The 13,348-nt window shown below is 40.3% G+C and overlaps 1 protein-coding gene across 2 annotated transcripts in view; it reads right to left on the reverse strand.

Moving 5' to 3' along the window:
* Positions 1 to 2,925: 2,925 nt before the first annotated feature.
* Positions 2,926 to 13,348, reverse strand: part of LOC117938005 (cadherin-18) — an 84,237-nt gene continuing 73,814 nt past the window's right edge. Inside the window, exons 10-11 of one of the 2 annotated variants that reach the window (XM_034862315.1) lie at positions 10,940 to 11,191; positions 2,926 to 3,752 (exon numbers count right to left, since the gene is read on the reverse strand). In XM_034862315.1, the coding sequence (XP_034718206.1) occupies positions 3,247 to 3,752; positions 10,940 to 11,191 (758 nt within the window). In that variant the 3' untranslated portion in view covers positions 2,926 to 3,246. The remainder of the gene's footprint in view (positions 3,753 to 10,939; positions 11,192 to 13,348) is intronic. The other variant, XM_034862314.1, reaches the window with a different exon arrangement.

Genomic DNA, 13,348 nt, shown 5'->3' on the forward strand with positions numbered 1-13,348 from the left:
CACTGCCATCCAGGGTAGGTATTCACCAATGTGTTGCCTGAGGGAGAAAGAAAAGTTTCAGTTTTGTGGGATATGGTTCTCTTGACAACCACACTAGGAGAAAATGTTTTTGGGGAAAATAAATACTGAAAAAGGTAGGGGTTTGACGCTGGGGCTGCATTTATCTGATAATTAATTCAATGTCCAATCAAATACAATTCAAGCACTGCAATACAATATACACAATGCCTCACAGTGAAACTTAAGCATAGAAAAAGCTACTGAATGTCAGTTTGAGAACTTCTATGCTTGCCTTTGGCCATGTCATGTGACCTTTGCTGTGGGCCAGCCCTCAGGCTCCTCTCAAATGTTGGAGGAATTTCTGTGCTTGTTTCCTTGTTTCCATCCAATTGGGAAAAATACAAAAACACAGTCATTCTCAGAGCAGAGGGAAATAATGAGCAAGAAAAACGAGGAAGAAGAATGAGAGGGAGGATTGTTATGGAAATAAGAGAGTTCGTTATGTCAGGAGATACGAGTGGAGGTTCTAAAATATTCATCATCTTCCCTTTCGTCTTTCTTGAGACCATTGTCGGAGTTAGTGAAGAAACAACACTGAACAAGAGCATGACAGGACAGAAGAGTCAGAGCTGGGTGGAGATAACTAATCGGCATGTACAGAAACACCATGTATAAGTGATCACATTTCAAAGTTAGTGCTAGAGCACTCGTTGTTTCCAGTCACTGTTACACAAAGAGCCGGGGAGTTTCTTTGCAAAATGAGACATTCACCATTTGTGGCAGCTATTGAACTTTCCAGACATGACCGCTTTTTTAGAAAATGCTTAATAGCACAAAATGAAAGCACATCGTAGCGGTTGAAGGTGAACTGGCTACTTAAACTCCCCGCCGAGAAAATGACAGCACTTTGAAGTTTTAGTTTTTTTTGTCTCTTAGACATATTACATAATCAAGCCGCAATGATTCTTTGTTCCCTAATGGATGTCAGGGATGGTGGTGCTCCTACCATTTGATGGCATTTAAGATGTCACTTTCTAGTACTTTGAATGGGACCCGTCAGATAAGATTTCTTATAGAGAAGGCAAGACTTCACTACACCTGAAAGAAATCGTTTACTGCAAATTAAAATGTGATAAATATCTTTCACATGTTTTACTTGGCAGTTACTGAGTAATTAACAGGTTTGCCATATCAAGAGGTGATAATACGACAACTACTATTACCTCTTGGTCAGTGGTCCTCAGCATCAGGTACCGACGCACAAGGCAATTTTGCAAACAACAAAAGACCTACTCCCATGACACTGGGGTTTGATTCTTATTTGAGACTTGTTAGTCTCACATTGCCAGAACGTTGTCTGGTTTATTGGCATTTCTTTAAACCAGTCACAATCGTCTGGGCAGAGCTAGGCACTGAAAGCAGCCCCTGCGCCACGGCAAAAAAGCCTCTGGAAGAAACTTATTTTAGTGGAATGTGTACATTCAAAGGTTTTAGTTGTGCAACAGAAAACTCAGATTGGACAGACCGTCTGGGTAGCTGTCAGGATTTACCTTGCAAAGATCTGAAGAGCAGTTAACCAAAGTCCTCATAAATCCATGAGAGTTTAAAATTCCAACAAAAAGAAAGTGGAAGGTGACAACATCCGGCAGAAAAGTAGGGTAGCCAGCGGAATTTCCGGCAGCATTGCAAAAATCCTAGAAGTGGAACGTCGCAGATATAGACATATATTTGTCACAGATATTTGACAAATATTTTTCAACCCCTAACAAATGTTTTTACCCTGCCCGTTGAAAAGTGACACCAAGGTGTCCTGACCAATCGTCAATTGACGAGTCCCCTTTTGCATGACCCAATTTAAAACAATATATCAGTGCTATGCAGTATAGATGTAATATACGGAAGAGGATTAGGGCCACTAATGAAAATTTGACTTCTGACTTTAGTCTCAGAATTTACTTTTTCTCAGAATTGTGAGATCAAAGTCAGAACTCAAATGTTTCACCAGTTGCCCCAACCTTCTTACGTAGTAATATGAATTTTGTAGTATAATGTCAAGGCAATAAATTAAAACACTCAATTGTTTTATACTGCACTAACAAGAAATGAAAATCCGCAAACTTACAATCATGCAAGTTTAGTATGCATACTGAGTATACTCCCTTTTACACTTGTCACTTCTCCAGCGTCAACACTTCACACTGAAAAGCTTGTTCTAATTAGTACATATTCATTTTAGGACGCACGATCAAAGTTCCTCTGCACCATCTAAAGAGAGTATACAGAATATCTCCTTAAGCGGTCACGCACAAACAAATTAATGAACCGATGCAGAGAGACTGGCTGCTACAGAGGGGCTCTCAGACGCCTCATGAATTGGAAAGCTGACCGTGAAGTGATCCGGGGGTGAAAACTGAAGGATACCAAGTTTTTATTTTGTGGTTCTGTGGCTCCAAAAAAGTCTGCTTTCTGCTATTTGTGGGGAAGCAACGTGTTTTACATCTTGGTTGGGAAGCAGGTTTAAGCTTTAGCTGAACATTTTTGGCTTTAGGAAAAAGCCAAATCATATTCCTTGTTCTCCTTGAACTAATGAGTACAATGCTGTATCTATTAAAGATGCTAGTGACGTGTTCCAATAAAAGTTGGATTTCCATTTGCATCTTTTCAGTTAATATCAATAGAAGCTTGGGGGGAAAAAAGGTACATATGTTAACACATATGGCTGATTGCTGAGTGCTTAAAAGATAATGGCAACATGAGATAAATGACGCAAAACATTGTAAGACTGGATTTGTCCTTACTGTGCCTATGGCTGGCATAGCATCATGCTCTGCTTTGTGAATCACAAGCACCTTTGGTAATGCCTCCCACCCTGATAAACTTAACTGTATGCTGTATTCTTGGAGGAAGAAGACAAATGTACACACATTTTTCACATATCCACTCATGTGGATTTTAGAACTTTATTGAGCAATAAAAAATATACACCAAGGAAAATTTTGTTTTCCTTTTCCCCCATATTGTTGTTCTTCCATCTTAAAATCTGTTTTAATACTTCCAGATGAACGACCAATAATCCAAAGCGACCAAATGAAAAAAAAAAAGAGCAGTCTTTTGAGTTCAACATTAAAAGTCGTAACCCACCGGAACAGTGTGAAAGCATCTCTGTTTGTTTATAGTGTCCACTGAAAATTGGGGAAAAAAAAGTATTTCAAACAGATTTGGTTTGCACAGGAGCAAAATCGCAGACTAGGTCGTCACATCTGAATCTGCCTCTTCATAGAGTTCTGCCAGTTTCTGGAACTCAGGCCCCCAGTCGTCCAGATAGTTATAATCCTGCTCTGATTGTGTGCCGGGAGTGTCTAAAGGGCTGATGGATCCCGTGGGTGAGCCCTGACCCTCATAAGCGTAGGTCTGGAGGGAGTCGTAGGGCGGCACGCTGGAGTCCACGTCGGCCTCCACCAGTCTCTGCTTGATGAACTCGTGCACATCCACCTCGTCCAGCTCCACCGCCTTGGCCAGGCGGCTGTGGGGCGGGGCGCAGCGTTTTCTCGCCTCTGGGCGAACATCCCGCCGGAACTTGAGCTCTTCGGCGGCGGCTGGGTTGCGCAGGGCGATGATGTCAAAGGCCTCTGTGTCCTCCTCGCCTCCGCCCTCGTCGTCGTAGGTGACCACGTTCTCTCGGATGTCCTCTTCGGAGATGATAAGGGGCTCTTTCTTGCTACGTCTCAGTGTGACGAAGAGAACCACGATCGCTGCAAAAGACAAGATTTTTTTTGTATCAGTACTTTCAGTTAAAAAAAAGAAGTGCTGAGGAAAATATCCTCAAAAATTTCACGAAAATAACTGACTTAATAGTAGACAAATGTCAGACAGAAAAGAAAATTGCTTTTCTCAGCACTTAAATTGAAAAACCGCTCAGCAGAACCACATAACGTAACACACAAAAGCTGAATGGGGTTACAAGGCTTAGCCATGTTTTTGTAAACAGCCGACCAAATGAAGACAAGCCGACTTTATGTACATATTTATCCTATTTTCCAACACTATAACCAACGAAGCGTTAAAGAGTTGTAAATCAATAATTCAAAATAGCCATTATTAGCATTAATGTAACTTTGAGTGCAAGCTGTTAAGATGATGACAATATACACGCTATCATCATCTGCAGAAGTAAAGTTGATCTCACATCCAGCCAAAATGCAAAACAGCCTTTAAATATAAAAAGCAAACATATGTGTCAGCATATAGAAGAATGTCTCATGTAATCATCTTTTAGGTTTTAGGTGAAGCCAGTGATGGAAAAGAATGTGCCAGTTGTGCCACATTAAAGAAAGTATAGCACGGCATTGCTAAATGTCACTGCAAATAAGAATCTTCCAGTGTGAAATATATTTTCCAACGGGTAATGAAGTCTTGAAGCAGACTAATATTTGATGACATGCTACAGCTTGCAACTTGTTCCTACAACTAATAAGAGTTACAGTTCTTTGGGTTAATAATACCCTCACTGCACGATATTAACACTAGCATCCATTTAAAAAAATGGCAAAAGCGAGGGAAGTGCATGTATTTATATCTGCAATATCTAAAAGAAGGTCATTATCTTGCATCAAAAGACAAGTCATATCAGTGTTACTGCAGAGGCATCTTTGCTTCACAATCAAATTGCATTGAATATTTGCAGGAGGAAACTCAAAGGTTCAAAGGAACAAAACGAGAAATGTAACTAATGAACAAGCCTTTTTTTCTATCTAAAGGTGCATGTAAATGTTTTCAGCATCCTGGCGTTCCACAGCCGTTAACTGTTATACGCTGTATTTATGTAACCAACAAAAATACAGTGTTAAATAAGCCTCTCGGGATGAAACTCCTTATAACACATTCAAGGTGAGAGAGAGACAGGGAGGTGGTGGTGGTGGTGGTGGATTAACAGGAGGTAGAGGTTTCAGCTTTTATAATGTCAAGGATGCAGTCATGGGTTTGGCTAATCTACTATATTTACCCAAGCAGTACATTTTTCTATACATTGGTAAATAAGGAATTTTGTAGACAAACTATAAAGCAATTTCAAAGAGAAGAGTTAAGCCCCCTGAGTAGACTAAGACTAAAGGTGTGTTGACCTCAAGCTTCAGCTTTTTAGTCAAACACTTGAGCCTTTTATTCTTCTGGTTTGCGTGGGCAGGAAAGAATTACTCCATTCAAACTGTAGTAGTACTGAATAAATGGACCAAAACACACTAAAAACGACTGGGAAAGCCTGACATCCGGCGAGTGAGACACACCGGATTTCCCTCCGCTCTCACTAGCTCCACTATCAGGCCTTAGTGCCGCCCAGCATGGTTGTGATTGGTTTAAAAAAATTCAAACATCTATATCAAAGTACATGAGTGAAGTAGCCAGACCATACTCAATACAGAATATTCAGTATCCAGACAGATATCGGCAGCTAATAGACAGCAGTTATGCTTGGAGCCCATTCAAATCTATTTCTTTTTCATGTTATAACTTTGGTTGTAACTGAACTACTTGTGAGGCCAGAGGGACTCTTCCTCAAGCTCTGAAAAATTGCAACAAAATAAACTTTTTCATTATGGTATAACATGTGTTCGACTGCACCCTAAAACACCCTATGACTAAAGTAATTATTCAAAGATTCATCTATCTACATATATTTCATTGTTCAGTGCGGTTCCTTGCCTGTGTTTTTGATGAAATGTCCCCTAACCGCCATGTGATTAATCTCTGGAGATAAAAACAAAATAACAAATTCACTTTACTCCACCCGGTGCCCTGCCCGAGTGGGATTAGAGAGGGTGAAAAACACAATTTGTGTGGGACAGTGCTTATCGCTTGACTTGTTTAAAGCAACCAGTTACACAACGCAAGAATGTGAGAGTGGGCGGCATGAGCTGGGTAAATCACTGAGAGCAGAACTAGGAAATTAAGAATTTAGTTTTTCCATTGACTACCACATACATATTTTTTTCGAGCCGCTAAATGGTGTTGGCCACTGTCTGCAGGTTAAGACTTCACTGTGCTTAAGAGGTACACAGCAGCGACAATTTCTTTATGACTGCTTTATGACCCTAAAAGGTCCAAAAAGTAATGATCAAATATGTTCTATTGTGTTAACATGTTATTGAGTATAACTGCGTTCAAACACATAAGTTTGTTCAGAAGCAGCTGACTCGATTTCCCTGTCATCCATTCCCGTAGCGTCACAGCGCATCCCCTGTTGACGCCTAGGGACTGCTTTGAACAGTTTTGTTTAGACGCTAATTGGATGAATGCTGCGATTATGTCCCGCCCACGGACACTCAGCATCTCTGGGGGTCAATGGAGGAGAGGGCTGGCCTGGACGCTGGGCTTCTGCGTGATGATTGGAGGGTCTGTCAAAAGGCTGCATCTCTTTTTGATTGACAGCGATTTTGTCCTATAAAAAGTTGCCGAAGCCACGAGCTCAGTTCCGTCGCGGAGATTGCAAGAGTTGTTGAAAGACAAACTGCTTCAACCTATTTCTTGGTATTTGCTTGGCGAAATTGCGAGCCAAATTTCATCATCCATTTCATACAATTATATACCACAATCCTTGTTTCAGTTTTACTTAATTCTCCCATTTCCTCCTTTGAGTTTAATATAGTTTTGTTAGATCGTTTGCTCATTCATTCATTCATACAGTAGGCTAGGTTAGTGTTGTAGGGGTGAACTAGGCAGCTAGCAAACTGCACACGACGGCAGACAATGCTAATAATGTCGACCTGATTTTGGCGAAGTCTTTAATGGGAAAACTACTTTTAAACGTGATTTCTTACATATTCTTCATTTATTCCTGAGTGTCCTTCCCCACATGTAGAAAGCAAGTTTGTCTAATTTCTACACTTGAAGGTTGGAGCCACAAAGTCTAGCGCCCAGTTATTGGGACCTTGGTGTGAACTAAAAGGTACAAGCTCACATCTAAATTATTTCTCCGTGTCCCTGGCAGTTGAGATTAACCGACATTGGGCACAGGGGAAGAAAGACATCAAAAGTGATTCCAAAGTGTCTGTGTTCAGATTAATTGTTATCTGTTTAGTCTTGTCTTCAAAAAACAGGCTCCTGCACCCTGAGGATAGCATATAAGCAGAGGGATTTCTTCATTTCTTTGTAGACACTTCCACATTGCGCTTGTGTGCTATGTGAAACTGTTGTAACTATTCTTGCAATTATAATAAATAAACCAAAGACCAAACTTGGTTCATTCTCAACTGTCTTTTTGTTTCACTCAGTCTCCTTTGAAAAGCCACTCCTGTTATAAAGAAACTTCCACAAGTTTTCCCTTAGGAGGAAAAACTTAAAATTAAACAGCAGGGCAAGATAAGATAAGTCAAAGTAACAGGTCTTTTCACCTCTCCCGGTATGACAAAGTTAGCTGGCTGACTGGAAGTGAAAATGTACTGCTGGCCATGCCTCTTGATGAAACCATCTTACAGATATTATAAATAAGAATTACAATAATTTTATTATTGTAAATATTATAAATGAATAGACAATTTGTATATGTAGGCTGATAATGAGCCGCCACTGGTACGCAGACAAGATATAATGACTCAATTAACACAACTTTATTATTTACCTTGCATTTTGTACACCAAATGCAATTTCACAAGTCATAATACTTTTATTTATGTATTTCTATCCAATGTACACACCCTATTGTATTACACTCTGTACTTTGCAGCTCCCTCAATGGTCCATTCAGGTCATTTCATGTGAGGCCAGTTGAGGTCTAACTATTGCTCAGTACACTACTTTTGGTACCATGGAGCATTACACCAGTCTACAGATACTCATTTGCAGCAGCAGTAGCCATTGCAGAAGTGCAATTTATGCTGCACTTATCCTGGTTATGGAAGATTACACTGGAAGACTAGAGGACTGTTTGATAAACTAATGTCTTTAATCCAAATAAGAGCCTATTCCATGTAACTTCTCAAGGCACAGACCTCAGCAAATGTACACAACATAGGTAAAAACACATTTATTTACTAACACAGAAAATCACTTTTGGAATATTTTAGGTCAATTTCTCTTGTTTTTTCATCTCATGTTCTAAAAATACTAGTACAGTATATGACTTCTTTACTATGATAAATTCTTAAATCGTGTCATTCATCATCTACATTTTCAAGTGTGAACAATTGGTTTTAATCCAGCTTTACTTGTGGTTGAGTCCTTAAAAGGTAATCTTGACCGAATCAGACTAATGCTGGCATTCACGTACTATCCCTTTAACATGTTGCTGTGGCACTGGAATGAGAAGGAACTACTAAGGATTATTGTGTTAAATAAGTTCCAAAGACCAAATACATGGTATTTCAAGTAATGCTTTCATTTTTAACCCAACTAGTACTGTAAGACTGCACTGTTTCCTTTGAAACTTAATTAGTAAAATCCCTGAAATGATCTACTTATGAATATTTTATGTTATTTAAGTCATGTGTAAAAGGCCATTATCAACTGAGCCAGCTAAGAGATAGTTTGTATCCCTTTTCTGGTTCGCTGAAGGCTTAATTAGGGTGGCTTATTGGAGGGCACGGATATAAAACATGGGCATTAATCAGACAAACACAAAACAGTCAGACACAAAACAATCACACAAGCGAGAATTAAAAAATATGAGTCATGTCTGTGTAGGTGATACAGATATTGATGTGCTTGCTCGACCTCTTCTCAGTCCGTCAACCAATCCACTTTAGTGCAGATTAAAAAAACAAACAGCTAGGCAGTCTTTAAGTTCATATTGGTCCGTAAAGCTACCTAACCACGCTCACAAATAAATACCCAGGTCAAAATACATGAATCAGATTTTAGATTAGAAAGGTAACATTGTCTAGTTCCTGAAAGTGTGCTTGTTCATAGCATATGGCTCAACATATTTTTTGGGTCCTCAGCTATAATATATACATGACAATATATAACTAGGAGATGCTTTATGCCAGAACTATGCCAATAGTCTTTCAAAAATTATAAACATATCACAGTGTAATCTCCAACAGTAAATAGTGATTGGAAAGGTTAGTTGAAAGCAAAAATTTATCCTATGTTTTTATAGATTACATCGGTTAAATCGAGCTACTGCAAAGGAAAAGGAACTAAAAACAAAAAAATTACCACACACCTTCATCCTATCAACCACTCCACAATTCCAGGCCTCCAGCTTTATGGGAGCTAGGGAGGTTTTGGATTGTGGTGTCACTGTTCACCTCTCAAACTATTGGAAATGTATTTTAAAAAAAAGTGGTAACTATATACAGTTAAGAAACAAACTGGGGATATTGCACTTATTGTCCTAGACCACTATTCCACAAAGACACCCACATTCAGCTATTTCTTCATGTACCTGCTGTGAACACTAGAGATGATGAATTATGAAAAACGGTGCAGGCAAGTTCAATGACTTCCTGTTAAACCGAGTGGAATCTGACTTATTTTGACTGCCACCCACAGACAAAATCTCGAATGTCTCAGGGGTTAGCAAACCTTGGTCCAGTAGCTAAGCTACGTGTGAGACACTTCACTTGTAACTAGAAAGTGTGAACTCAACATGCAACACGGGTTAGAAAAAGAAAAAAAAGGTGTGATCATTTGCTGTCTCTCCCCATTTCTTTTTCTCTCCCCTAACTAGTATCTGCCAATGTGCTGGTGATTAGGGATTCAGCGTGTGTCTCTCACTCAAGCGTTTGTTCCGAATAATGGTGATGGCCTTTTGTTCGCCTCAGCCAGCGGCTTGGGCATAGAGAAGGAAGACTGCCAGTATGAATATGCATAACCTTCACGCACTAATGTCCACAGACAATCATTGAATAGAGGAGGGGAGAGCCGCAATGGTGAGGCCATGTTATTAGACAGTTTGGTCTAATCATGTACTACTGCAGTTTGGTTTCCTGAGGAAGGAATCGGTCTGTGACATTCCTAACTTTAGCTGACATAACATTGTTGCCTTTTGGTGTATTTGATCTTAGATGGTGTACCATCTTTCAGACATTTTCCACCTGTAAAGCTGAATGTCCACAATTCAAATTCAAAGTGCCACGATCATATTTGCAAGTTTATAAATAATCATATGCTGTCGCTGAAACTGACTGGTTGGCATAGTAACAAGGCACGCACACTCATTGAATGGTGACTTCTTCTCTGGCTGCTGCAAGGAGCTGTTAACTTGGATGTGGCCTTGTTTATTTTCACTGTATTATCTATTCATGGTGCATAACACGTTCGTCACACATGAACTCAGCAACAGTGGTTTCTACGTTGGCTGTCACCACATTCCTCCATGCTTGTCCTCTGCTCTTCTAGCCACGACATGCCATGTCAAACATGGACTGCATGGACTGTTGGGGAAGAAGAATCCGTTGCATAGTAGGATAACTGAATTTCACATGGTCAACAAATGTGACTTAGGTCTAATCTTCATTTTCTGATTTGAGCTGCCTGTCTGAATATGAACCTGTCCTTCTCTAGGTTTCGACTCTCCACTCTCCAACCACTGTACGTTTTATTCTCAGTATTTCTACCAGTTGCACCTGTTCTCTGAATTACACTGACCCTGCAATCTCCATTCCACTCTTCTTTGCTGTCTTTGTCCCCGCCATCTCCTTTCAAGTCACCTCCCCTCCAGCCTTCGCACTCTGTGTCCTCTTTCTCTTCTGTCTTTCACAACCTTTTCTTTTTCATCCACCTCTGCCCTCTCTGACTCTTTCTACCCTCATTCATAATTCTACCTGTGTCTACAAATGTCTTTTCATCCCTCTCTCCTCCTCTGCCCTTGTCAAACCCTTTCAAACCCTTCCACCCTTCCCTCCTCCTCTATGGTTCATCTTCTCCTTCCACACCCTCAGGATATTTGCCCCCGGCAGCATCCCCCCATGCTGCAGTACCCAGAGCAGTTGTCCCGACTTACCCAGCAGGATGACGATGCACAGCAGGATGGCAATCAGAGCCCCCGTGCTGAGACCCGCCGAGGAGAGGAACGCCTCGCCTTGGCACATCCGTATCCTACCGTGGCGCTGGCACGGGCACACCCGGAGGGTCAAGGTGCTGGTGCCACTCAACGACGGCTCCCCACCGTCCCACACCACAATGGGCAGCTCATACAGCTCCTGGGTCAGGTGGTTGAAACGCCGCCGCCTGCCAATAATGCTGGCTGTGCTGTCTATAGAATGACAAAAAAAAAAAAACATATTTAGGAAAATAAGACCCATTTGCTAAGAAGACCTATTGATGGTGTCCTCTTTCTTTTCACTCTTTCAGAAACGCCTGCAATTGATTATTTATACAGAGCCATTTAGCTTAGGGGTAAAAAAAAAAGTCAGCTAAAGAGAAGAAAAAAAAATCCAATCCATTACATTTCCCATTGTGAATTGGACCGTTTGCTTTGGAAGGATCTCAAGCTGGTAGATCTCTCACTGTCGTATAGCGGCTTCTCTGTTTGCCAGGGCTAATTAATTAAAAAGGTGTTTGTCTACTATTTATACGTGCTGCAAAAGAGCAGTGCACCTTGGCCTCAGCAGAACACACTTCTGTTAATGGAACATGCTATGCAGATAAACAGTAATAAAAAGCCTGAATTTTTTAGAGAAGAAAAAGAAAACGAGAACCAGAAAGGATAGTTTTCTGAAAAGATTCAGCGACGAGACGGAAGCAAATGAACACACCGATGCAACTTACACGTAAAAAAAAAGAAGAAAAAAAAAGGTGACAGCAAACCAACAAGTAGGTCAAGGTTTTCCCCGCCAAGGACAACTGTTAAAACCTTCCTTATCATGGATTTAACATTTTTAAATAGTGTCTAAAAACAACTATTTTTGTTGTGGCTTTTCATAAAGCGCATGGCTGTTTTGGGGGTCAAATCTATTAGATACATGCATTATTTGGGCTTCAGACAAGGCTAAATTTGCAGAGAAGAAAGAGCATACAGGAGAACTCGAGAGCCAGGTTTTCTGAAAAACATTCATCTAAGAGGAGGAAGCATGTAAACACAGATGCAACACTTGTATACGTGTAAAAAAAAAGGTGACAGCAAACAAACAATGACGTGTTGCAATACTCTAATTGGCTTAAACTCACACCTGTAGCAGACCGGCTGTGAACAACCACTCCACAGCAATATTCCTGATAAAAGATGAGTGTATACCAGCCACCAGCGGCAGTCTTGTTTACACATGTTTGTCATAAAGATATCTAATTTATAACATGCACAGCATGCTACTTGCCAATGTCCTATATATTTCCGTAGCCAATATGTAGTTAATTAGGGGTAATTAAAGCACAGACATCATCGGGGCGAAGATCCTAATAAACTTTTTTTTCTTATTTTTTCTCTGTGTGTTTGAGTTCGGAAATGAGCCGTTTTAGACTTTCTGAAAATTGCGGTTTGATCTGGGCCTCGAGCTGAGGCGTGGCAAATTGGCTCAATATCACCCCCTATCACTTTTCAAAGTTAAAGTCCCCTCCTTTTAACTTTCATGTAGAAGTATTTAGTAGGCATGTTTTTCATATCCAGACACTGAAAAAAATCCTTTCGGAGCCATTCCTCAAGCCCAACAGAAAGTCAGCCCATTTGAGTTGAACATTTTTTGGGATGATTTTGACCATTTTCAGGGGTAACAATACAACTAACTGCTCCTATATATTTTAACGCTATGGACTCAATAGAGGAAAGGATGTCTGACTTTTGCGTGCAGTGTCCCGCTCATGAAATTGCACAAGGGCCCATTCATCCCTGCCTGCAGCTTTAATTTATTTTGACATCAAAGCAAATTCAAATTTTGAATAGCTTCATAACTGAAATTGTAAAGTGAGATTTCCATATTTTTTATATTAATGATTCAGATTTTGGAAATAAACACAGCTTGTATTCAAAAACCTTTTAAACGAGCCGCCAGGATTGCTGTACAGTTGTGATGTCATAACTTTACTATGTATAGGCCGTAAATGGCTCTATAGTGCCCCCTTTGCTCAAACTCACACAAGGATGTTTCTTATTTCACCTGCACCTTTCAATCTGCACAAAAATAGACGCTGTTCAGTTGTCTTCTTTTGCAACAGTACTTACTAAGCTTATTTCCCATTTGTAATGAATGTTAGACACTTCTTCTCAAAGGACATGCATGCTAAGAAGCTCACACAAACAAGTAGGCCATCACACAACCACTTCACGTGCTAGGCTCGTCTAAGGGTTTACCATTAAGAATCTAACATGCGATTCTTAATGGCTCTTTGATAGAGATCACCTCAGCAAGAGATCACCAGTCTGTAATATGAAGGGCGTCCAAATAGCTTTAGTTTTATGGACTTAATAGAGCACTCA

The sequence above is a fragment of the Etheostoma cragini genome, chromosome 22 (genome assembly GCF_013103735.1).
Source record: "Etheostoma cragini isolate CJK2018 chromosome 22, CSU_Ecrag_1.0, whole genome shotgun sequence".
In the NCBI taxonomy this organism is placed as follows: Eukaryota; Metazoa; Chordata; class Actinopteri; order Perciformes; family Percidae; genus Etheostoma; species Etheostoma cragini.